At 41.9% G+C, this 27,465-nt stretch overlaps 2 protein-coding genes across 7 annotated transcripts in view; one reads left to right on the forward strand and one right to left on the reverse strand.

Annotated features, from left to right (window-relative positions):
- The window catches only part of CIT (citron rho-interacting serine/threonine kinase), a 201,700-nt gene that overhangs the window by 55,930 nt on the left and 118,305 nt on the right, over positions 1-27,465 (reverse strand). For all 6 annotated transcript variants that reach the window (XM_050747837.1, XM_050747836.1, XM_050747835.1 and 3 more), the window contains 6 exons: positions 25,683-25,778; positions 19,367-19,483; positions 17,008-17,117; positions 15,791-15,965; positions 10,523-10,720; positions 1,274-1,327 (listed from right to left, as the gene is read on the reverse strand). In XM_050747837.1, coding sequence (XP_050603794.1) covers positions 1,274-1,327; positions 10,523-10,720; positions 15,791-15,965; positions 17,008-17,117; positions 19,367-19,483; positions 25,683-25,778 — 750 coding nt within the window. The remainder of the gene's footprint in view (positions 1-1,273; positions 1,328-10,522; positions 10,721-15,790; positions 15,966-17,007; positions 17,118-19,366; positions 19,484-25,682; positions 25,779-27,465) is intronic.
- BICDL1 (BICD family like cargo adaptor 1) overlaps positions 17,552-27,465 on the forward strand; it is a 718,679-nt gene continuing 708,765 nt past the window's right edge. The window contains exon 1 of the mRNA XM_050747927.1: positions 17,552-17,561. The gene's annotated coding sequence lies outside the window, so the exon portion shown is untranslated. The remainder of the gene's footprint in view (positions 17,562-27,465) is intronic.

Genomic DNA, 27,465 nt, shown 5'->3' on the forward strand with positions numbered 1-27,465 from the left:
AAAAAAAGAACAAATTATTGATAGGTACAGCAACGTGGAGGAACCTCACAAACCATTTAAGCGAAAAAAAAAAAAAAAAAAAAAAAAAAAAAGCTAAGCCCCAAAGAGCACATCCTCTGTGATTCCATTTATATGACATTCAAGAACAGGCAAGACTAAACTATGGTATCAGAGGTCAGCATAGTGGTTACCCTTTGGGTGAAGGATGATGATGGGAAGGGAACAAGAGGGAGCCTTCAGGGGCTGAGAAAGTTCTGTACCTTGATCTACATTGGGGTTACCTAGTTGTTTATCTGTATAAAAATTTTATTGAGCTGTATACTTAAAATTACTACATTTTTATGTGCTTTACTAGATACATTTTATACCTAAATTAAGAAAAAAAATACCGTTAGGACTTAATATCTCATTTATAGTAGCTAAAGAGGAAATAAAGAGCTCATAACAAGAAAATAAAATATGTATGTGTGTGGAGGCTGGAAGGTGTTTCTGGAAATTCACAAATGCAAATAATACAAACAAGGACAAGATCACTGAGGACTAAGAAGGTAATAAAGTGACAAAAAGGCCAAAGAAAAGAGAGGGCACATGAATAAGGAGAACATCCCCATCTTCTGAAAGGGGCCTATTTCAGTCCTTCACTCTGATCAAAAATAGACTGAATTCCCACCGACCCTACTCTATTATATAACCTATGGAAGATGCTTATCCACTCATAGCATTTATTTCTCTCAATATAAATAACATCTCCCAAAGAGTCCTAGATTTTGAATTTGCATGTTAGAAAGCCAAATTCTGCCTGGTAGGAAGTTACAATTTCTAGGTCTCCAGGAGAAGAGCTCATTGGTTCTTCCTCTGCAGGGGTAGCAATCTGGAGAAGTCTCACAGATACAACTACCTTGGTGACAGGAGAGTCTCTGAGCTGGGTTAGCCATGAAACCGTCTACATTGGGGTAGGAGGGGGAGCTGCCTTGGGATTTTCATTGCAGCTGCTGAAACCTATTAGTGCTTCCACAAGTGAGAATTATTTTGACCCTTCCAACTATCCTCTTCCCCCAAACAGGAAGAATGGTTTCAGTTTTTCAAAACTGGAAGAACCCCAAAAAAACAGGTTATCCAGGGCTCAAAAACTCCAAATAAGGTTGATTGCATTATCTTCTTCAAGCTGCAAGTTCGAATCAAAACTCGTCACCAATATTTTAAAGAGCTGTCCCCTTTTCCTTCTCTGTTAGTTTCATGTTATTTTAATCATCTTTGGTTAATTAATACTCACAGTACAGCTGTTACGAAGAGCATCAAATTTGCGCTGGATTTCATCTCTATGTGCCTAAAAGGTAAGAAGTTGATTATAAATTTTTCATAGGGTAGAATACAATTCTACATGCTACGGGTCAAATATAGAGAATAGCAATTTGCCTGGAAAGCTGAGAATGCGGCACTAGCATCTGTTTTTCAAAGAACGAATTAATCAAATCATCCCCAACACCAGAAATAAGTTACAGGAATACACAATGCTGTGTTAATAACAATTAACTCTTTAGACCACACATGCACACCCTGTACAAATATTTTTAACATTTATATTAACATCTAGAGACTATTAGGAGAAAAGGGGGAAAAAAAGCAATAAAGGATGAAGTTTTACTCTCCTTCATTTGTCCTATTCCCATTCTGAAAAGATGAGTAATTTTCCCTCTTCCCTCCAACTAACTCCTCCCCAGCCCACTCCCTGACACACACATACACACAGAAACGCACACACAGGACAACAGCCAGGACAAAGGGACTTTGTGTGTGTGTTGTTTTTTCATTAAAAGCTGCTGACATTCAGAAAACTCTACATCGGCCTTGAAATAAATATATATAGGCTTTCTCCAGGACAAAGCTGCCTTAAACCAGCAGCATTTGTTCAGTTGACAAGGATTATTTTTTAGCACATACTATATGCTTCACACTGTGGAAGGATATAGGCACCCATGACCTGTGCCTTCATTCTGGTGAGGGAAGATCAGAAATGAATAAGTGCGTGATTACAGATTGGGACAAATGCTATAAAGAAAACAAATAGGGACCAGTTTAGAAGAAAAAAAAAAAAAAAAAGAATAAGAAAGGTAGGTAGAAACTTACTTAGATGGGGTGGTCAAGGAGGGCTTCTCTGAGGAGGTGGCATGCAAGCTGAAACCTACAGGATGATGAGGAGCCAGCCATGCAATGGACAGGAGACGGCAGAAGGAGCAGCATTTGCAAAGACCCTGAGGCAGGAAAGGGTCTGGTGCATTTGATGAACAACAACCACCAAAAAAACTGAGTGGCTACAGCAGAGTTTTTCAAATTGCAAGCTGTAATCCAACAGCAAGCATGACAAGTCGGGATTTTTGGTTCGTTGTATCCAATGAAGTAGAATAAAAAAGATAGAATTGAAAACATCAGAATGTGCCTTGAGTAGTAAACATGAGCTCTGTTATAGGAAACTTCTGCTTTAGATACTCTAACTCATCAAATTTAAGGTACTTTCCATTGTAAAACCTATGACTATTTTATGTAACATTAAGGAAGAAAAAGTCCTATCAAACTATGACATGTTTATGTCTGTATATGACTGTAATATGCACCATGATTTCAGATACCTTAGAATCAGTGAAATACAGTAAATATAATCCCTTCTATTGGATTGCAAATAAAATGTATTCTGTGGGCTGTGGTCAACTTTTGAAAAGCACAGCAATGAAGAAAAAAAAGTAGTCCAAGATGATGATAAGGACCAAGGCAGAGACCAAGAATCTTGAAGGTCCAGTAAAGAATTTAGGTTTCATTCAAAATTCAATTAATTGAAAACCAATGGAAAATTTTAAGAAAGAAAGTGACGGATTTTACTGTTGTTTTAAGATCACTGTAGATGCTATAGGGAGAAGAGGATCAAAATGGAACAAAGGTAGAACATAGCAGGGAAACCACTGAAGGTATTGTTACTGCCATTCAAGTGAGAGATGATGGTGGCTTGGAGAAGGATGGTGGCAAAAAAACAAAAACAAAAACAGAGAACATGGATGAAACTGAGACCTCCTTTGAAAACATAAGGAAAAGGACTTACTGATAGATGTGTGGCCCAGAGGAAAGAGGAGTCAACAATGCCCTAATAGACTTTTCACTTGTTAGACAAAGTGGATATGGTCCCATTTGCTTACATATGAAAACCCAAATAAGAACCCAGAACCCAGTTTAGGGCAGATGTAAGAGTGCTTCTTCTATTTAATTAAAAAAAAAAAGTCTCCATAAGAAGGTCTATAAAAGGCCGGGCACAGTGGCTCACGCCTGTAATCCCAGCACTTTGGGAAGCTGAGGTGGGCAGATCACGAGGTGAGGAGATCAAGACCATCCTGGCTAAAAGGATGGTCCCCACTAAAAAATACAAAAAATTAGCCGGGCATGGTGGCGGGCGCCTGTAGTCCCAGCTACTGAGGAGGCTGAGGCAGGAGAATGGTGTGGACCCAGAAGGCAGAGCTTACAGTGAGCCGAGATCACGCCACTGCACTCCAGCCTGGGTGACAGGGAGAAGCTCCGTCTCAAAAAAAAAAAGCCTATAAGATAACTAAGTCAAATATTTTAGAGTTGTGATGTTTTCTCTAACATGTCTATTTTTCTGTAAATACTATTGTAAGTTTATAACGGCAGATTAGATACTTTAGAAGAAAAGATTAGTGAACTTGAAGACAAATAGAAACAAAGAAGTAGAAGACAAGAAGTAGAAACCAAAATGAAACACAATGAGAAAAGAAAAAGGCATTTTCAAAAAATGCAGAGCATCAGGGAGTTGTAAGACAACTTCAAGTAGCCTAACGTACATGTAATTAGAGTCCCAGAAAGAGTATAGGAGACAGAAAAAATATTTGAAGAAATAATGGCCACAAATTTTCCAAAGTTGACAAAAGCCATAAACCCACAGATGCGAAATATTCAACAAGTCCCAAGCATGAGAAATGTGAAGAAAATTAACCTAAAGCACACTATAATGAAACTGTTTAAATCCAAAAACAAAAAGAAAACATTTAAAAAAAAAAAAAAAAAAAACACAGCCAGAGAAAAATACATGTCACATTAAGAGAAACAAAAATGAGAAAGATTTCTCACCAAGATGGGGAGAAGGAGTGGGCATGAAAAGCTAGAACACAGTAAAGCAATATCTTCAAAGTGCTGAAATAAAAAAAACCTGCCCACATAAAATTCTATACCCAGCAAAAATATCTCTTAAAAAATGAAGGTAATATAAAAACTTTTTCAAACATACAAAAGTTGAAGGAATTTGACACCAGCAGACCTGTGCTATAAGAAATGTTAAAGGAAGTCCTTCTGGCAGATGGAAAATGGCAACCAGAAATTTGGATCTACACAAACGAATGAAAAGCCCTGGACAGACGGTAAAATAAAACAAACCAAAAATAGATTAGTTGCTCAGAATAGCCAGAAGAGAATTATAATGTTCCCAATACAAAGAAAAGATAAATGTTTGAGGTGAGGGATATCCCAATTACCCTGATTTGATCACTACACATTGTAGGCATGTATCGAAATATCATATGTATCTCAAAAATATGTACAACTGTGATATATCAATTAAAAAATATAAAAAATACCAAAAAATAGATAGTTGCATAGATAGGATCACAGACAGATTTATAAATAAAAAGTTATTATTTAGAATTGACTTCCTAAATAACTAGCCTATATTCTATGGCCTAATTTAACAGATCTTAATTGTTTTTCTAAAACTCTATCTGCTTTTTGCCCAGCAATAATGGGAGATTTATTATTTTGTTAAGATAAGAATACTACTTATCCAAAGTAAGACTACGGCTATCTGCACTATGTCAAAATCTCATCTGTGACCAAGCAGCAGCCTAGATCCAAGGACCACACAACCCCCTTTAGTGCATTCCATGATCGCCAAAAACCAAAGGCAAGGATTTGTCCTAGAGGAAGAATAAGGCCCTTATGTTAATAGACTCTTGGTCAGGAATCAGCACATTTTTTCCTTAAAATGCCAGATAAGGAAATTTCCTTAAAATTTCCAGAGCATTCAGTCTTGGTTAGAATTACTTTATCTTTCTAGAGCAAAAGCAGCCACAAACAATAGGTAAACAAACGGGCATGTTTGTTTCTAATGTGTTCTAATAAAACTTCATTTACAGAAAACAGGTGACAGACTAAAATTTGGCCTGTAATTTGCCAGTCTCTGCTCTAAATGACCATTTGGTGTGAAATCTCTCAAAGACAAAAACAGGAAGCTGAGAGTGGAGTTAGCTCCTTCAAAGCATAAGTGGTGACCATAAAAAAGCTCACTGGCTTATACACAGGGACAGAAGCCCTATTGTACTTTCTTAATAATAGCAAAATTTCAAATGACACAGCACCATTAAAAACTCATTTAACTCCCCCACTGGAGTCTGAAATTTCAGTCATTAATACTGATCCATTTCCATTAAAATTAACCATTATGGGGCCTTTGGATCATGTCAAGCAATCCTCTCCAAGGGTTAATATAATGAACTACAGTCATTATGGCTTTTGATTTATTACTGTTTATGAAATATAAATACAAAATGTAGAACTGACCCTGTTGTGGATGCCAGACATACAGTAAGCACTTAACTACCGAACTAGTCACAGTAATAAAATGGTAAGTCATATGCTTTATGTTTTTTTGAAATAAGTTGTAAAACAAATACACAAAAAAGCAAAAGATCATGCAATAGAATATATACATAAAGACAGCAAAACATATAAGACAAGCTTTGGATGCTCTCAATGAAATGTATGAGTGTTAATTAGATATCAGGTGCTACAGGGAATAAATACCTACACTCTTAAAAATTTCTGAGGATCCCAAAGAGCTCTTGTTTACGTAGTATTCACCTACACTTGCAACATTAGAAATTAAGACTGAGATGGCCAGGCACAGTGGCTCACACCTATAATCCCAGCACTTTGGGAGGCTGAAGCAGGTGGATCACGAGATCAGAAGTTCGAGACTAGCCTGACCAACATGGTGAAACCCCATCTCTACTAAAAATTTAAAAATTAGCTTGGAACGGTGGCGCACGCCTGCAATCCCAGCTACTCAGGAGGCTGAGGCAGAAAAATTGCTTGAACCCAGGAGGTGGAGGTTTCAGTGAGCCGAGATCACGCCATTGCACTCCAGCTTGGGCGGCAGAGGGAGACTCCATCTCAGAAAAAAAAAAAATTAAGACTAAGATATTTTTCAAATATTTATTTTTTATTTCTCTTAAAATAACACTAACATTGCTTTTGCACCATCAGTGCAAATATTAACACAGTGAAAAGTGTCAAATGACATCTTAGTATTGTTAAGAAAACAGTCTGACAGCCAGGCTTAATGGCTCATGTCTGTAAATCCCAGCACTTATTTAAAAGACCAAGGCAGGCAAATTGCTTGAGCCCAGGAGTTCAAGACCAGCTTTGGAAACACGGTGAAACCTCTTCTTCACAAAAATATACAAAAGTTAACCGGGCATGTGGCGTGCACCTATACTCCCAGCTACTTGGGAGGCTGAGGTGGGAGTATCACTCTTGAGCCTGGGAGTCAAGGCTGCAGTGCGCTGACATTGCACCACTGCACTCCAGCCTGGGTGACAGAGTAAGACCCTGTCTCAAAAAAAAAAAAAGAAAAAAACCATCTGATCTTGGGAAACCCAGGAGTCCACAGACCCACTTTAGGAACCACTAACCTAGGAGTTGGGTGGCAAAAATGTGGACTGACAGGCTGCAGCCAGTCTGGCCCTAAGACCAGAGAGATACTTTCTTTTGGAAGTAATTATGCCTTAATTTTAAGGAAAGGTACAAGAAGAAGAAAGAAGAGTAAATTACAATGTAGCCTTGAGGGAGGAAATATCTGCAGAACTGAAGAAAGGAAACAAGCGTGTAGACATCTGACCACCTTCTGGGATCCATGGTCAGGATTCTAGAACGCTTCGGCTTCTGTGCACCTACCCCCCTTCTGGGTGAAGACAGGCACCAGGCAAGAATGTCACCTTACATGCCCCGATTTCACATCTTGGCTATCATGCCGACAGCTTACTAATTAATTAAACAGAGGGCTTGATATTTATGTACAAGAATGAGAACGTGCACTGACTCATGATTTTAACAAATCAAAGAGGATGACTTTGGGATCCCATCATCACGCTATGCAGGCAGAAGGATTCCTTTCATCAGTGTCTCGAGCTTTCAACTCTTGATTATTCAACATTAGTCACTTGACAGAATCAGTAAAAAAACAGAGAAGCGAAAACACAAAACGTGTTCGTGAGGCCTGGCTGGTGTATACAGAGCACACAGCATGCCTCTTGCCTAGTGGTCCTCTTCAGAGTGATGCTTCTACCACATCACACATCGTGTGCGATAAGGTGTGCAGACTCAAATCTCTCCCTCGAGATGGAGTCTTAAATATCAAGTTCAGGTGGAAATGTCTCTTTTCCAGCAATAAGTACTGAAGTATCTTAAAAGCATGTTTGTGTTTATATTTGATAGGATGGGTAAAGTGAAAGTGGAGAAAAGGCAAGCATTAGAAAGGGCAACAAAGGCCTCCCAGCTGCACCGCCAAGGCCCTTCAATGGAGAGCTTTAATTTAACTGTGCTCCATCTAATTCGGCCCAGGGATGGAGGCCAAACAAGGTAACTGCTCCCTTTCACAGCCTAGGAGATGGCTGCCTCTTAAAATTAAACAATAATAGCACATTTGACTATTCCCTTTTATTGATAAAACGGTCTGCTGTGAAACTCACAAATCTCCTAGGAGATCATTTGAGATCCAGCTGATTTCATCTGACTGATGCTTGTACATGGTCTCAACTTGGGTCTCAAACAATGAGAAAGCTGAAAAGTATGGTATTTGGGGACCATTTTCTCTTTTTCTTGGAAAAGACGTTTTTCAGAACAAATTCAACTAACCCATTCAGGCAACAAACACATGGTGTCAATAACCAGGTTTATGGAACATAATCAAGGGAAGGCGGAAGGAAAAGCCCACAGCCTTGAAACTGAACGGAAGCAAATGGAAATGGCTTTTGGATTTCCGTATGATGGGTTTGCAAACAGCTGTTGGAGGAAGGCACTTCTGCCATCATTTGAAGAAGCCCTGTTTTTTCCACAGCATCTTCATCTGCAAGAGCAATAGAGCCCTAGTTTCTAAACCAAGAGAGGTTTGTTTTTTTTTTTTTTTTTTAAGAAGATGCTTTGAGGCAGTGATCTCATCTAACTAAATTAAGTCGTGACTTGCTGCTGTGCTCAGCTTCCAACAGCCATCAGACACAGCACATTCCAACCAGCAGCAAGAAAGGATTTAAAGGACTAATTTCCCCATAGATAAAGAGCAGTGACACGTGCTCTATTTTATGCCCTCTTCCTTCCAAACAGGGCCAGGATAAGATACACAGTCACCCCTCCTTCCCAATTCCAACGGAGCAGCAAGATAAATGTGTCCTTCTCAGCTGCTCAGAAATAAACGGATTTGAGGAATTACAGACCAATCCCCTGGGGAGAAAAGGCTAAAGACACAGCATTGGGCCCATAGCAAGGGCTTAATAAATATGGATTAAATTACTGATGGCTCTTTTTCTTTCAGAGGTTGGGTATTCATACAGGAGAAAAATATTAATATACAATGCGTTAAATATAATAGTGGTTGAAATTTACGTGCCTCCCTTTAAAAGCTAAGAAATGTTATCTGCCTCTCTCTCTCTCCACCCACCCAACTCCAGCAAGTCTATAGGCCTTGTTGGCATGAACTCTTATAGATCAACTTCATTCCTAGCTCCATCTTTTCTTCTACAGACTTATTTTTTCTTTGCCTTTTGTTTCTTATTTTGTTCTGTTTTACTGTGTTGCATCTTTTCAAATGGTTTTCAGTCCACTGTGAAACAAGACAGTATACACAAAGACACACTGTGGTTATTTTTTGCCAAAGCAAATATTGGGGGCATGATGTGGCATCATTTAACAAGTGTTCTCATAGAGACTATGGAACCTAAATGTGCAGTCAATATCTGAACTTGGTGTAAGTCCTAGAAAATCTAGGATGCACAAACATACTGGAAGCCACTATACTTGGACTGGTCCTATACAGACCCTGGCATTGTCAGATCACATTCCCAGTTTGGTTCAGATACTGGGATCCCCAAATGCAACAACAGGCAATAACTTCTAAGAATGAAACTATGTTAGATAGATAGATAGATAGATAGATAGATAGATAGATAGATAGATAGATAGATAGATAGACAGACAGATAGATAGAGATGTACATGTGCATGACATCTAGGTAAATTGTAAGCAATGAATGTACACAGCCATTCATTCTATAGAAGCAACCCCAATCAGAGAGGTTTAGAGATGTTCACTGATGGAAATGGGGACAGCATCCAAGTTGAGTCAGAATGAATAAGGTACCTATTTAGAAGGCTTATTAAAAAAACACTAAACCCAATCAGCTGTATTGTGCCTGGCCCACAGGAGAGGGCACCGTGACCAGCAGGCAGGTGTGTGCCTGTCTGCTTGGCAGGTACAGTATGATACTATGAGAAATGTATGAGCTTGGTTGATACCAGCCATTAAAACTCATTTGGCCTTCTATGCTCACAGTCTAGGTCCTCCAGAGAGCCTTCCAAGACTAACAGGGTTTTCTAAGTATACTTCCCTGAATGGGAAAAAGAAAATGTGAACATTGGCCACCCAGAGTACCCTAGTCAACTTGGCAGCTGCACTTCCCCCTTAAAGTTGATAAGTTGGCATTTCACATGCCAGATTTTTGTGAGTTTTGTTATTCTGGGTCAGTCTCTGTGGGAATGATCAAATGTGGGGAAAATGGCCCCACAAAAATTCCATTTCAGACTTCTAAAAAGAACTAAGATTTAAATCCAGTAACGCCCCCGCTCCAAGTTCTACCTCCTGAGAATACTCTCCAGCTGAGTAAACTAGTCTCTCAGAAAGAGCAAGGAAGCCAGGTCCCCTTTAGAGAAAGAATCATTCAGTAGAATTTTTCCCATCCAGATCATACCAGATGCATACAAAAGACAGGAAGCAGAACCTACAGCTTGAAAAAAAAAAAAAAAGAAGTAACACAGGTGAGGTAAACCAAAACAAAAAATAAAAATATGGTAGAAAGACTACTGTAAGATATAAGATTATTATTATTATTTTAAATGATTATTGAAAACTAAAGTAGAAGACCAAGGTAAACAGACTTTGGCTGAAAACAAACTTTAAAATACAATGATGATTTTTTTTTTAAAAGAAGGAAAATACATAACCAAAGGAGGAACTTTTCAAGATACTAACTATTACTTCCAATGAAGAAGCAGCCTACGTAAGCCAATTTCCTGGCCATTGAATATCTTTGTGGATCATGTTTTCTCTCCTGGAATTTCTAAGGGTGAGCCAATATCTTCAGTGCCACACTCATTCTAGTTGAGGCCTTTAGTAACCTGAAGATGTTGCTCCCTAGACCTACCGTGAGCGCCTGGATCTCCTCTTCGGCTTCTGCTGTGGTCTCTTCCAGCTCTGTCTTTGCCTGGCGAAGCTGGCTTTCCAGGGCCGCCCGGGCAGCCTGCAGGGCTGTCAACTGTGACTCACGCTCCTGCAGGGAGAGCTGTAGCTCTGTGAGCTGGCGCTTGAGCTCCAGTTTCTGCTCCTCGTGCTCTAGACTGACCTGAAAGAGAGAGAGAGAGAGATAAACCCTTGGTTGGCCTGAACAAAAGAGAAAGTGAAGACATGATCTGCTACTCAACCTGCAGCTGAAACCTGGTCTTGGAACCACCTTCTCAGCACTCCATAGAGGAGAGGAAAATGCAACAAAATGGGCCTGACTTCCATGCATCTCCGAATTCAACAGGAGTAAGAACAGGTAAGGGCTATATCTCCTAACCACCCCTTACTTACATATATTCAAATGCCTGGGAAGACTTTAAAAGGAAAAGCCACACAGCAAGAATCATGAATGAAAATGATGACGATTACTCTTACTAGAAAAACATTTAAAGCTAAGCAGATATAAAAAACATCATATTAGTAACAAGGACATCTTTTCAATTTTATTGTAAATGGAATAACAGACTGAATTCTAGTTATTTTAAACACGCTTTCTCTGATGTGTCCTCATTAGGTAATCTGCTTTAATGTCACATTAGAAGTTAATCATTCTTCCCTCCATCTGCTCATCCATCCACCTATCTATTCAATCTTTCATCCATTCATCTAACAAAAATTTACTCAGCAATTTCTGTGGAAAATGGAATATGGAGATGAAAACAGTCTCTGCCTTCAAGTGGGGAGAAAAATGAAAAGCAACCATGACCATATATCATGGTCAAGTGCAACGGTCAGGACATGCAGGGATGTTGCAGGAATACAGCACGCGGGCAGAGGAGCTAACTCTGGATCTGTTAAATTCTGTTGAAGAATATGCAGGAGTCAAACAAGCAGGTAAGAGGAGAAAGAAAATTCCAGGCAGGGGAAGCAAGACATCCAAAGGTATGGGGGTGAGGGAGATCACGGCACATCTATAGACCTGACAAACACGGACAGTGTGGTCCTAAAGGTGAATGTCAAGCAACTCAGAGATGCTGGCTGCCCTCAGAGAGCTCACTGTCTAACGGGACTGCCAAGAAGAACACACTGTGATGAGCTGTGCCCTGAAAGCCATGGGAATAAAAAGGAGACCTCCTTTTCAACAGCTTCAGAGGGTTGGAGAAGGCTCCCTAGAAAAGGTGGCACCCACATTCCACAGCCCACGGGCTGAAGAGAAGAAACACTTGCAAAACATGTAACCTGGAAAACCAACAGGATTTAGTGGTTAATTTGATGTGGGATAGAGAACAAAGGACATAAGGGAGTCAAAGATGACTCCCGGCCAGGTGCAATGGCTCACACCTGTAATCCCAGCACTTTGGGAGGCCGAGGCGGGCAGATCACGAGGTCAGGAGTTCGAGACCAGTCTGACCAGCAGGGTGAAACCCCGTCTCTACTAAACATAACAAAAAATTAGCTGGACATGGTGGCGCACGCCTGTAGTCCCAGCTACTTGGGAGGCTGAGGCAGGAGAATCACTTGAACCTGGCAGGCAGAGGTTGCAGTGAGCTGAGACTGCACCATTGTACTCTAGCCTGGGTGACAGAGCGAGACTCTATCTCAAAAAAAAAAGAAAAAAAAGATGACTCCCACATTTCTGGACAGGCGAATTACACAAAGAATGAGACCATTGCTATGATGGAATAGGAGAGAAAGAGCCAGTTTGAGGCAAAAGATAAGAAATTCTGTCTTGACATGTTGAAATTGAGCCCCGTGGGAGACATCCAAATGGAGATGTCTAATGTCTACTAAGACAACCGGTCAGAAACTCAAAAGAAAGGTCTGGATTGGCAACCTAGATCCGGGAAGCCTTAACAAATCAGTGACAGCTGAAGCCACGGCTATTATCTCTCTCTAGTGATGATGGTGATGATGACGACGTGACAGCAGCAAATACGGTCCTCACAACACACTGGGCCCTGAATTAACTCATTTCAGTTTCAGAACAACTCACCGAAGGAGGTACTACATTACCTCCATTTTACAGATAAGCAAACTGTGGCACTGAGAGATTAGGTAACTGAGCAAATGTCACACAGCTGTAAAAAGCTATAAAAAAGGCAAGACTGACATTCAAACTCAGAAAGTCTGGCTCAAGAGTCCATGTAACATGTTGCTACATTCCTGCAACATCCCTACGTGTCCTGACCATTGCACTTGACCATGTACAGGGTAAACACTGTACCCTTCTGTCTTACTAAAACACCAGCAGTCACAGCAGGGTGGGCCTCTACTAGCAAGCCTGAAAATTCTTCTGACACCACTTGGCAAAACCAAGAGAGGCAGGTGACAGTGACTCAATAGGAAGAGCGGGAGCCGGATGCTATACAATGAAGGAAGAACCCGGGAGCCTGCATCTTTGCAACTCCACACACCTGGCTAGAGAAGAGCTAATGCTGCACACACAAAGTTGGGGGAAGGCCCAGGGTCCTTTAAGGCAGATCAAACTCCAGGTGGAGGCCTCTGCCCTCAATCTCAGTAGCAGCATGTGGCCAAAAGAAGAGGGACTGATCTCGTTATATTTAGAGCTAAACTCCAAAATTCCCAGGGAGAATATAGAGCCTGAACCTCTCGTGAAACGTTTGAAGTTTCTCCTACCATCCTTGAGGGGCTGGCTCTACTGATTCAAGTAAAAAACAACAGCTTCCCTGGGACACTTTAATAGCCCAGATGAGCTACAGCAGCAGAGCAGGCTCCTAAGAGGAACATTTGTGCAAAGGGAAGGCAAGAGACAGCCAGTCAAGGCCCCCAAGCTAGAGAAGTCCATCTGGATTGTTTAGACTCACAACCTTAAGGGCAACTCTCCCGTGATCTTGCTGTTAAACTTACAGAAGAGTAAAAGTATAGCCTGGATAATAAAAGTTGAACCGTCGCCTAAGGCTTCAGGCTCATGCCTGTAATCCCAGCACTTTGGAGGCCAAGGAGGGAGGACTGCTTAAAGTCAGGTGTCCTCCTTCTGAGATATCCTGACCTAAGAAATAATAAAAGAAAAATAAATAAATAAATAAATAAATAAATAAAGCCAGGAGCCCAAGACCAGCCTGGGCAACATAGCAAGACCCCATCACTACAAAAAATGAAAAATAAAACCAGACACTCCAGCTGACCCTAATAGAGGAGTCCACACCTTGACAACCCCTAAAAAACATGAGATAACACATTTTTACTGTCCCTTGGAGAAATGACTTCATTTTAATACTCCAAGACAAATAAAGACATGCATAAACATGAGTATTACCCAAGGCTTAGACCTCAGACCACTGTCTGCTTAACACGACCTTCCTTAAGAAAGATCATCTGCTTTTTGAAGAACTCCATCACAAATATTTGAGCAACTATTTTACATGAGACACTCTGTCTTCCCTCCCAGCCTGGGTGTCCAGCTTCCAACAACCACTCTCCTGAACTCCAGCTGTGTCTCTGCTGGTGCCAGCAAACCCTGCCGCTAGGCTGAAAGCCCTCATGTCAGGAACAGGTCTGTCTTGTCACCACTGTAGACCCAGGCTACAAATCAGCACACAGCAGGCATTTGACAAATATACAGTGACTACATAAATGTAACCTTATGGCTTCCATCAACCTCAACATGTCTACAACCCAGTTTGTTATATTTTCCTTCCCAGAACCTGGTCACTCTTTCCAGCTTCCTGGTTCTTTTGAAGAGAGCTACCTTTCATCAATCACACCTGAATTTGGTTTTGTCTTTTAATCTCCCACTGTCACTTGAGACAGACCTCTGCCACCAGCACTGGGCCACCACGGCTAAGCTCTGACTAGGTCACGGGGCTGTCATTACGTCTTGATAAAGGAGGAATTGCCCTGCTCCCATTTGACAGAGGCACACTCTGTCACACTCTCCACGGGACCCTATAAAGGAGATACATTATCACTGACATTTTACCGATGAGGAAACTGAAGCCCAGCAGAGATGAGGCAGCTTGCAGAACTAGTAAGAGGTCACAAAACCAGTAAGAAGTTGAGGTGGAATTCTAACCCAGATCCCCATGGCCCAGTCTGTTACCAGAAGGAGGGCCTGGGGTCTAATTTGTCTATTTTGAACAAAGAATTGGACAAAATGCACAAAGCAACAAAGGAACGAAACACAGGCATGAAGCAGTGAAAACAGGTATCTATGAAAGCAAGAAAGCACTCAGCAGGGTGGGAGCGGCCCCAGCAAGTGGCTCAGGACCCAGTTACAAAGTTTTCTGGGTTTTAAGTACTCCTTTTGGGGTTCCTACTGGTTACTCCTTATCTGAATAAAGGATTTGGTCTGTGGCTAATTAAAGGCTGAGGTGAACTGGCGCCCTATGCAGACGAAGGGATACTCCCTCCTTGGCCCATCCAAGGTGCTCTCCCTTTCCATCTGAGCAATGGTGGAAAGGAGAGCATTGCAGGGAGAGGAGCCTCTTCCATCTTTTGCTACTGGGGCGTGGGGAGATGGGGTGGGGACTCGGATTTTCCTTTTGGTTCAGCTTTAGGAAGTTTGCATTAATTGGCCTTAGGTTGCCTGCCCCTAGCCCCAGGTGTTTTCCTTTTGATCCAGCTCTGGGAAGTCAGCAGGAATGGGCCTTGGGTTCCCTGCCCGCAGACCCTGGTGTCTTCTCTTTTAGAAAGCTAGCACAAATTGGCCAGGTGCAGTGGCTCACACCTGTAACCCCGACACTTTGGGAAGCTGAGGCGGGTGGATCACTTGAGGTCAGGAGTTCAAGACCAACCTGGCCAACATGGCAAAACCCTGTCTCTACAAAAATTGGCTGAGTGTGGTGCCAGGAGCCTGTAGTCCCAGCTACCCGAGAAGCTGAGGCACGAGAATTGCTTGAACCCGGGAGGCGGAGGCTGAAGTGAACCAAGATTGCACCACTGCACTCCAGCCTGGACAACAGAGCACGACTCTCTCTCTCACAAAAAAAAAAAAAAGAGGTTAGCACAAGGGCCTCAGATTCCCTGCCCCTAAAGCTTGGTGTTTTTCCTTGATTCAGCATGAATTGGCCTTAGGTTCCTTGCCTCCAGACCCTTTTCCTGCCTCAAGTCTGCCCCCTTAACCACCAAGCACAATGTCTCTTGTATACATATTGATTTGTGCTTGAAAGCTGGCTTGTTCAGAGCCCGAATTGCCCAGCAAATCCTCCCAGGAGATCACCCCCGCTCTCACCTCCCGCAGTCTTGTCTCCAGTTCCAGCAGCCGATTCTTGTCACTGTGGTCTTGGTGGCTGATCTTCTCCAGCTGCTCCTCCAGCTTTCGGTTCTGGGCCTCCAATTTCCCAGCCTGGGTCTCCAGGTAAAATTTCTGTTGCCTGAGTTCAGAAATCATCTCTTCTTGAGCCTTCCTAGTGGGGGTGGTGGGAGGATCCAAACAAAATCACAGTCTCGTTAGAGTTGAGCCTGTTTCTGCGGAAGGTAGATGGACACGGAGTGAGACATGTGTCCTCACTAAGTGGACTAGGGCCTTCCTGGGTTAGCTGTCTCCTGATCTGTCCTCATAAGCACGATCCTGGCATGATGAACGTGGGGACCATTTACTCATCACCACTCAGTGTCAGTCCCTCACATATGGGATTAAGTAATGTCCAGGGGGATGCAAGAGATACTAACATTTCACTCCTTTGACAGGCCTGTTTATTTCTTCTTTGAGTCTATGTAGGGACAGAAAGGGGCCTCCATAGATTACTGTACAAGGGCACCACAGTAACTCATGAAGGCAGGCCCTGGAGAAAAAGGAGCAACAAGGAGAAAGAGTGGTATTCCTTCTAGTTCTCTGTAGATCCTCCTCACCTCTCCAGCAAACTGCTTAGAAGTATCAAAAACTAGAACGACTCAAAGACCCAAAACACAGCCTACTAAGCTGGTTTAGATTAAGATGGGACTATTTTGGGAGATCTCTGAAGAGAGAAACCCAAGGGGGACAAAAAGTCCTGGAGATTGTAATTCTTCGGGGAAAAAGATTCAGATCAAAGTGCTCCTGGAACACAGTCCTTGCTGAACCCCAAACTTCCTTCCCAAGGGTCTAACCTAGTGACAACTAAATGGATGGCCCAACTGGACACACACAATTTCACCTCTTACTAATTACAGGACGCAAGTCTGGGGAACAAGAACTCAGCTTTCCACAAGCAAATTATAAATAACCTCATTAGAAAGAGCAAAACACTCTATAATGTGATGGTAATTGAAGGCATTTAAGAAAACCCGACTCAAAAGTGGCAGACTGAGACCACTTAAGACGGGGCAAAATGACGTATCCGAGGGCTGGGCTGAGCTACAGAAGTCATTCAATCCACTCCAGCTCCATCAGACAGAAGAAGGCAGTTTATGCCACAGGAGAGAAGACCAAAGTATAAAAACGTAGGCAGTTAGAATTTGAATACTTACATGTTCCTTTGGGTAAAAAGACTGCTATTTGCTGCAAGTTTATTGGCTTCAGACAGTTCCACAATCCTCTGTTCCAGGGATCTGATCTTGGAATCCATAGCATTGATCATCTGAAACACAGGGCACCTATGAAACCTCACACACAGTTATACCAGAACAGGAGTAATAGGGGCAGTGCAGGCCAGGGTAAAAGTTTCACCTGAAATGACGGCAATTTGGCTAGAGCTAACAAGGCTCTCAACTCGTCTGTACTCTGAGGATCACAGATGGTACCACTCAAATGGATGGTACTTGGTTGTTTTTTCAGTGATGAAATCTCCCCACACTGGTTAAGTGGCTTGCATTTAAAACAGACATAAGGACCTATTCAGGAACCTAACATCCTGTGAGTAATCAAGCCTTGTTAAACCCCATCTCATCTGCATGTGACCTGGGCCTGCAAGAGACTCTAACTCAAATCTGCACATTCGTATTTATCATCACCCCGAGGACTTTCATTTTCTGAGTGATTCCTTGTCACCCAGCCACTATTGCTCTAGACTCCACAGCAGGGGTCTCCAACCCCGGGGGCCACAGACCAGTACCCCATTATCGGTCTGCCACCTGTTATGAACCAGTCTGCACAGCATGAGGTGAGCAGCCAGTGAGTGAGCATTACTGCCTGAGCCCTACCTCCTATGGGATCAGTGGCATTAGATTCTCCTCGGAGTGTGAGCCCCATCATGACCTGCACAAGCGAGGGATCGAGGTTACGCACTCCTAACGAGAATCGAATGCCTCGGGCCGGGCACAGTGGCTTAGCCTGTAATTCCAGCACTTTGGGAGGCCGAGGCAGGCGGGTCACCTGAGGTCAGGAATTCGAGACCAGCCTGGCCAACATGGAGAAACGCTGTCTTTACCAAAAATACAAAAATTAGCCGGGTGCAGTGGCGCATGCCTGTAATTCCAGCTACTCAGGAGGCTGAGGCAGGAGAGTCGCTTGAACTCAGGAGGTGGAGGTTGCAGTGAGCAGATATCGCGCCACTGCACTCCAGCCTGTGCGACAGAGCAAGACTCCATCTCAAAAACAAACAAACAAACAAACAAACAAAACAAAAAAAGAATTTAATGCCTTAATGCCTGATAGTCTGAGGTGGTACAGTTTTATCTCAAAACCATCCCCCCACCCCTGTGGAAAAACTGTCTTCCACAAAACTGGTCCCTGGTGCTAAAAAGGTGGGGGACAGCTGCTCTGCAGCAAAGTTTCCCCAACTTAATGAATCATAAGAATTGGGGTGTGGGGGTACTGACTAAAAATTTAATATCCTAGGATCTTCCCTCAGAGATCCTGATGTGGGGTTGGGCGCAGTGGCTCACACCTGTAATCCCAGCACTTTGGGAGGCTGAGGTGGGCAGAACACTTGAGGTCAGGAGTTCAAGACTGGTCTGGTCAACATAGTGAAACCCTGTCTCTACTAGAAATACAAAAATGAGCCGGGTGCGGTGGCACACGCCTGTCATCCCAGCTACTCGGGAGGCTGAGGCAGGAGAATCACTTGAACCTGGGAGGCAGAGGTTGCAGCGAGCTGAAATCATGCCACTGAACTCTAGCCTGGGTGACTCCATCTCAAAAAAAAAAAAAAAAAGATTCTGATATGGTAAGTCTTGGTGGGGTGCAGATAGATAACCACCACAGGTAAACCTTAGGGGCAACAAGTTTCTGAAACGACTGCCTATGTGGATTAGAAAAGAGATAAACAGGCAAGTAAAAAGAGCAGAAGTGTAGGGCAAGGAGTGGTGGCCTATAATCCCAGCACTTTGGGAGACCAAGATAGGAGGATTGCTTGAGGCCAGAAGTTTGAGACCAGCCTGGGCAACACAGCAAGATCTTGTCTCTACAGAAAACTTAAAAATTTGCTGAGCATGGGGACACACACCTGTAGTCCCAGCTACTTGGGAAGCTGAGGTAGAAGGATCACTTGAGCCCAGGAGTTGGAGGCTGCAGTGAGCCATGACTGCACCACCACATTGCAGCCTGGGCTTCGGAGCAAAACCCCACCTCAAAAAAAAAAAAAAAAAAATGCAGGAAGACCAAGAGCCACTGGCCATTTTCTCAGGGGCATTTAGAAGGACAGTATTTTAGCAGATAGTAGAATCGCATGAGTTCTTGAAAAACACAAAACGGGCCATCCACAGCCACCACCTTGGTTGCTTTTAGGAAAACAAACAGTTTCAAAGAAAGCATCCTATTACCAACAACTCCACAGGATTCAACAGAAGGAATTTCACCAGGTGAAATAGAGTCTTATCAGGGGTGTGATTCTTGGCATATTTCAAAAACCCTCCTTTGAACACTGGCTTGGCAACTCCTTCTACCTACCGCCTTCTGTTCGCTGAGAATTTTGCCCTTCTCATGGGCCTCCTCCTCGTGTCTCTGCATCATGTTCTCCAGCGTCTCCTTGTCGGCCAGGTCTTTCTTTATCTGATTGTCCAACACCTACAAAAACAAAAGAAGCAGCAAATGTTCTCAGGAGCCAAGCTGAGCAGGGAAGACTAAACGGGGACACTTGAGAAAATCTAGGAAAGAGGAGAAAAGCAGGAGAGAGGCCTGAGGTCTCCAAATTCTGGGGCAAAGAGAAGGCAAAAACTGGGAGTCCGCTTATCAACCAGGATAAGATTAAAAAGTCAAATATTACCATCCAATGGCAAGTAACACATTGACTTGAACTAAGAATTTATTTTAAAATCAGCAGCCCAAAGACCAGAGAGATATATTCAAAATGAGGCAGACTCCAGAATGAGAAGGGAGGGGGAAACAAGGTTGCTCTAGATCCAGACCTAGAGAATAAATTTCTTATAATCTGCAGATATTACCTGGGGACAACTTTTTCTTCGCCAGTACACCCGTAGTTTTCAGAATATTCCTCACTCCTAATTTATACAAATTAATTCTAGATACTCCTGGGCTGTGTGCAAGCGGGAGAGAAGCCGAAGACAGAGGAAGTCTATGTGACCAAGGATGATGCTCAGAAACAACCAGGGACAAGAGGACTGTGGCCACCAATAACGTAAGTGGACGGTCAACAGATTAAAAAGACAACATAAAAGAAAGAAAAAAATGCCTCTTTCCCTGGTTCTTTCCTCTGATCCAACTAGGGAGAGAAAAGAAAAGACACTGGGAAAAGAAACCTTTCCCAGGGGAAGAGAGATCATGTGTTCTCAGGGCTCAGAATGCCATTGTAAGCACCTACTGTTCCCAAGAGGAAACATAAAACAGTAATGGTATCACCAATTGCCAACCTGATCTAATGTTCTTTGGGGCACACACAGCTCTACGAGTTGCCAAAACAACAAGCAAAAAGGAAGGAAAAAAGAAGACAACATCATAACATGCCCGAGCCTTTGACCACAGCCCTACATTTCTCACCACAGAGGCTCCATTCTGCTTTTCCAAAGAACGCCAACGACATCAAGAAGGACAACAGGATCCTGGGAATAAAGCTGAAAGAGCTGGGGTCACAGATAGGGCTAAAATCTGCCTTTCCCACAATGTCTATTGTGAAAGGACTGTCACAGCTCATGGGGACATCGTCCCTAAAAAGAGCCAGTCAGCAGGGAGGGAGTCCACAGGAGAAAGAAAGGAAAGAGCAGATTTCAAAGAGGTCTTTAAACTAGAACTGACTGATGAAAAAAAATAGAATGGAAGTTGAGAGAGAAGACCAAAAGGTGGGAACAGGGTCATGAGAGAAAGGAAGAAGCTCAAAACGATACTCTCTTGGATGTCTGAGCATGATTCTAAAATTACGAGCAAGAACAGGGTAGAATCAAGGGTATGATCATAATTATTACTAAAATGGCCTGATAGAGGCTGGAACAGGAAACACAAAGCAGAACAGGCTAAAAAGAAATGGTTTCATAAAGATTCCAGTAGGGAAGAAAGATCTTTCCCTGACATTCCTCGGGATCTATAAAACAAATTTCTTTCCATCTAGAAGTTAGCAGAGACCACATAATATCTAGACCACATATGCTCTTTATTTTTTTGAGGTGCTAAAGCAATGAAATACATTTTCAGGATGGCTCTGCTCAAAATAAGACCTCAACTTTGGTCAAGAAGGATACTGATAAGAGGTAAGTATGAGCTAGAAGGGATAGGCTTCTATCAAGAATGTATGCATTAGGCCAGGCATGGTGGCTCATGCCTGTAACCACAGCACTTTGGGAGGCTGACACGGGTAGAGATCGCTTAGGGACAGAACTCTGAGACCAGCCTGGGCAACATAGCAAGACCCCATTTCTACAAAAAGTATAAAAAATAGTAATTAGCTGGGCATGGTGTTGTGCACCTGTAATCCCAGCTACTCAGGAGGATAAGATGGGAGGATTGTTTGAGCCCAGGAGTTCGAAGTCCCACTGAGCTATGATCACGCCACCGCACTCTACCCTGGGTGATGGAGTAAGAACCTGTCTCAAAACAATAAACAGATAAATAAAGGAACATATGGATCTCTCTTAGCTTTCATAGTGTTCAACTGGCAGAAAGATGAACAAGATGTATGGGGGAGAAGGGGAGCAAAACATTTATTTGAAATAAGAGATTCCACTAAAGACATCTAAATCAATTTAAGATAGAATATGGCTTTTGATAGGAACATCAATATCATCACCAAATCGTAGAATATGTTTTACAAAGGGTTAATTTCATCATGCAAAGATGCCAGTGGACTACTATATACATTCTCATAATTTTCTAAAAATTGAAGTACTAGGGGTCACAGGAGAACACTTTGGGGTCATTTCTGGGTTGTTTCCCCATATGTCTTTCCGTGGCTCACTGCAGCCTCAACCTCCTGATCACAACCGATCCTCCCACCTCAGCCTCCCAAGTAGCTGGGACTACAGGTGTGTACCATCTGCCTGGCTAATTTTTGTATTTTTTGTAGACAAGATGAGAAGGGTGTCTCACTTTGTTACACAGGCTGGTCTCGAATTCCTGGACTCAAGTGATCTACCCACCCCGGCCCCTCAAAGTGCTGAAATTACAGATGTGAACCACCGTGCCTGGCCTCCTATATTTCTTTTACTGAAAAACAACCAAAAATAACACTGGGGTAAAAGATGCCAGGGTGGTGATGGTGATGATGCTGTGTAAGCATGTACATGTTAGATTCTCCGAGAAAGGACCACTCAACTCTTTGAGAATACCAACCAAATCAATAACAAGATCACCACAAAAATTGAAATCCCCCTTCAATGTCTGGTTGGAAAGGGGAAGTGACAATATTCAAGATATAATAAACAGCATCTGATTCTCAAGAACATAAGAATGAATTAAAGGCTTGATCCAAATCATAATGAAAATGCGATGTGATTTTAAAAGGAAATTGATGGAGTGGCAACCATTTCTAACAGCATAGTGGGCTACATGTCAGGCCAGCCCTTCTCTTGAAAATGATTAAAAATGCTAAATAAAATATAAAAAACATTTTCCCAAAAGCACCTACAAGTTGGCAAGAGAGTAAGAAATTACCAAAAACTAAGTAAAACAGAAGCAGGGAGAAGTAAGAAGGGTTTAACCTGAGGTATTTACTGAAACAAATGAACTTGAGTTTCAGTTTTTATAGCCTCAGTGGTCAAGAAAAGGCAGCAATGAGAGCCCCCGATCACCCACCAAGGTGGGCACACATTTCATCCAAGGCCTCAAAGAATTTCCATTAATAATTCTCCAAGGAAAATAAAACAGTCACCATGACAAAGAACCAAGAGAAACAACAGAGCAGAAACAGACCTTCAAATACTTCACATAGTGGAGTTGTCAGGTACAGATGATAAAATAACTATGCTCAATACATTTAAAGAAAGAAAAGTTAGGCTTGAAAATGAATGCACAGAACAGAAGATGATTGTTTTAAATAATCTAGCAAACTTGGGAATGACCCAAATAGAATGTCTAGAAGTAAAAAATATAACAACCGAAATTAAAACTCAACAGAAAATTTTAAAATTACCCAGGCATGGTGGCATGCACCTATAGTCCCAGCTACTCAGGAGGCTGAGGTGGGAGGATTGCTTAAGCCCAGGTTGCAGTGAGCTATGACTGCACCACTGCACTCCAGCCTGGGTAACAGAGTGAGATCCTGTCTCAAAAAAAAAAAAAAAAAGAAAGAAAAGAAAAAAACTCAGTGGAACAGCAGATTAGACACAGCTAAGAAAGAATTCACAAATTGGAAAATATGTCAGAAGAACCTACCCAAAATGTAGCACAAAGAAACAAAGAAATAGAAAATATTTTAAAAGGCTAAATTGAAGCTGATCTAACTGATGCCCAAACAAATTCTTTTTTTTTCTTTTTTGAGACAGAGTCTCACTCTGTCGCCCAGGCTGGAGTGCAGGGGTGAAATCTCGGCTCACTGCAACCTCTCCTCACTGGGTTCAAGAGATTCTCCTGTCTCAGCCTCCCAAATAGCTGGGACTACAGGTGCACGCCACCACGCCTGGATAATTATTTTTGTATTTTTAGCAGAGGCGGGGTTTCACCATGTTGGCCAGGCTGGTCTTGAACTCCTGACTTCAGGTGATCCACCCGCCTCTGCCACCCAATAGAAGCGGGATTTCACCATGTTGGCCAGGCTGGTCTTGAACTCCTGACCTCAGGTGATCCACCCGCCTCTGCCACCCAAGTGCTGGGATTACAGGCGCGAGTCACCACACCCAACCCCAATCAAATTCTTAAAAGGAAAAGAGAGAAGGGAAAGAGACAATATTTGAGATATAATGACCACTAACTTTCTAGAGTAAATAAAAAGATATGAATCTATTCAAAAGCCTAGGAGGCCCCATCTCTACAAAAAAATATTTTTTAAATAGCCAGGTATGGTGTCATGTTGCCTATGGTCCCAGCTACTTGGGTGGCTGAGGTGGGAAGATCACCTGAGTCTACTGCGCTGAGCAAGACTGTGTCTCTAAAAAATAATAATAATAATATATATATTTTAAAGTCCAGTAAATCTCAAGCAGAGTAAGATAAGTAAAAAGAAATTGACTTTTTTTTTTTTTTTTTTTTTTTTTTTTGTTCTTTGAGACAGGGTCTCACTCTGTCCCCCAGGCTGGAGTGAAGTGGTGCAATCTCAGCTCACTGCAACCTCCACCTCCCAAGTTCAAGCAATTCTCCCATCCCAGCCTCCCAAGTAGCTGGAACTACAGGTGCGTGCCACCACACCCAGCTAGTTTTTGTATTTTTTGTAGAGACAGGAGTCTCACCAAGTTGCCCAGGCTAGTCTTAAATTCCTAGACTCAAGTGATTCACCCATCTCGGCCTCCCAAAGTCCCAAAGTGCTAGGATTATAGGCATGAGCCACCACACCTAGCCAAGAAATCCACATTTGGACACAATACAGTAAGCCTCAGAAAAATTAAAGGTAAAGTAAAATTTTAAAGAAAAAGCCAAAGAAAAATCGAACTACCATATGATCCAGCAATCCCACTGCTGGAAAGGAAAGAAAAGGAAATCAGTATATCAAAGAGATATCTGCACTCCCATGTTTGCTGCAGTACTATTTAAAATAGCTAAGATTTGGAAACGACCCCCCCAAGTGTCCATCAGCGGATGAATGGATAAAGAAAATGTGGTATATGGACGCAGGGCAGGGAACAACACAAACCCTGTCGGCGGGGCTGGGGTGAGGGGAGCATCAGAAAAATAGGAAGAATAGCTAATGCATGCTGGGCTTAAGACCTAGGTGATGGGTTGATCTGTGTAGCCAGTCACCATGGCACATGTTGTTTACCTGTATAACAAACCTGCACATCCTGAACATGTACCCCAGAACTTAAAAGTTGAAGGGAAAAAAAAAAAGAAAGAAAATGTGGTACAGATACAGCAATGGAGTACTATTCAACCATAAAAAGGAATGAGATCCAGTCATTTGCAACAACATGGATGGAACTGGAGATCATTATATTAACTGAAATAAGTCAGGCACAGAAGGACAAATATCCCATATTCTCACTTATTTATGGGACCTAAAAATCAACTTAATTAAACTCATGGACATAGAGTATAGAAGGATGGTTAACAGAGGTTGGGAAGCGTAGAAGGGGTTGTAGGAAAGGTGGGGATGGTCAATGGCCACAAAAAAATAGAATGAACAAGACCTAGTATTTGAGAGTACAATAGGGTGACTATAGTCAACAGTAACTTAATTGTGTATTTTAAAATAAAGAATGTAATTGCATTATTTGTAACTCAAAGGATAAATGCTTGAGGGGAGAGGCTACCCCATTCTCTATGATGTGCTTATTTCACATTGCAGGCCTGTATCAAAACATCTCATGTACCCCACACATATATACACCTACTATGTACCCACAAAAATTAAAAATTATAAAAAGAAAGGATTATAGAAATGATCATGGATTAAACGACAATTAGTTTAAAAATCATTTTAAAGATGAAATTGAGATAAATGATGACCACATCTAAAAAACAAAAAAAAAAAATAGGTTTTTTTTGGAACTTCAGATTTCCAATCCTTCACGTAAGTAACTCTCTGAAATCTCCCACCATGGAATAAGGACAGTATTCACCCCAAACAGAACTTTGGTCTAGCAAGAAGTGGCCACAAGGGCCCAGGAAGAGATGGGAGCTACATGCTACTATAAGAGGAAGGCCAGGGAAGATCAGAAAATGTCTTTACTTTAATCTTTTCCTCATAGTGCTGCTCTTTCTGTTTCAGGTGCACTTCTAGGTGCTGGGCTGAGACTTGGGCCTCCCGATGTTTCTCTTCAAGTTCCTAGACACAAAAGAAAAAACAGTCAGGTGTGCAGATGGCAGGACACCGCCAATGCACATTAGACATTCACAGGAAATATGACTTTGGTACAGGTACCACAGGTAACAGGCATCTGGTCCTCCATTACTAGCCTAAGGCTCTTGGGAAGGAAACCACCACTGTGCCTTGGCCCTGGGTTTTCCAAGTCCAAGTATTCGCACACACATACACACATAGCTGGTGGGCTGTAAGGCCTGAGACCACAAATACATCAGTGTGACAGGTCAAACAAAGGCAGCTCTTCATCTTTGCATAGAGAAATAAGAGTAACAAGGTAATATTGGAAAGTTTAGTACAGGACAAAGCCCTGACCACTATCTTGAACCTCAGGCCATTTTCACTGTGATGACAGGCTTAAATGAGAAAAGTCATTTTAATATATGATTATGATTTTAAAAAATACGTTGTATTTTCCTCATTAACAGAATTATTGCTCAAGAACCCTAGCTAAAAAGGAAAACTAATGTTACAATCCAAGCACTTCAAGTTTTGAATGATTATTTTAACTGACACCAAGTGGTGTATGTAACTATCTGTAGATGTGCATGTGACGTGATGTTCATATGATACAATGCAAATGGGGACAAAGACAAACATACAATACACTGATAATGACATAAAAATGTACACAGACATAGTAAAGATTAGAAGAGAATCTGGAGTAATATAAATAGCCTACATTTAATGTTCTCTTAATTCTTTTATTATTAAGTGTCCAGCTTTTTTTTTTTTTTTTTTTTTTTTTTTTTTTTAACGGAGTTTTGCTCTTGTTGCCCAGGCTGGAGTGCACTGACACGATCTTGGCTCACTGCAACCTTCGCCTCCCGGGTTCAAGCAATTCTCATATGTTTCAGTCTCCCGAGTAGCTGGGATTACAGGCATGCACCACCATGCCCGGCTAATTTTTGTATTTTTAGTAGAGACAGGGTTTCACCATGTTGGTCAGGCTGGTTTCAAACTCCTGACCTCAGGTGATCCACCCGCCTCGGCCTCCCAAAGTGCTGGGATTACAGGCATGAGCCACCATGCCTGGCCAAGTTTCTAGCTTTTAAACAAAATTGTAATTCACTTGAAAATTATAGCAGTTCATTTGCCAATATTTTATAAACTGACCTTATAAAAGGCAGCATTCAATTCACTAAAACATTCTGTAAATGTACAGATAGCTGCATCTATATTAATTCTTATGAATCTGGACCCATCAGTTAATTACTAATACCGAGTTATTACTCCAAGTTTTCAACTCTTTATACTACTATGAAATTTTTCTTTGAAGTGGAAGCAATTATGAGGGTTTTGAAGAATGAGGAAATTATATAGGATATGTTCATAAAATGGGGGTGAAAGTTACTTAGAGATTCACATGCACTTAAAATATTAGTGATTAAGCTTTTGAAATTCTAAAGTCTACAAGCATTGGATTTGCTTTGAGGGCAATTAAAGTTCAGTCTTAAGACCAGGTGCACAAGATCTCCCGCAATTCAACAGATGTGATCTTGAAGAGTTGAAAATAAACAGGATTAATAAAAACCTATTTTAAAAGGTTCTGTATGTACTTGGCTAAAGGATCTCTTGCAATAACTTCTTTTATTAAGGCCAAAGACTCTACTGTAATGAGTGTACCATTATCTGTTTTGAAAGTTCTTAT

The sequence above is a fragment of the Macaca thibetana genome, chromosome 11 (assembly GCF_024542745.1).
Source record: "Macaca thibetana thibetana isolate TM-01 chromosome 11, ASM2454274v1, whole genome shotgun sequence".
Taxonomy (NCBI): Eukaryota; Metazoa; Chordata; class Mammalia; order Primates; family Cercopithecidae; genus Macaca; species Macaca thibetana.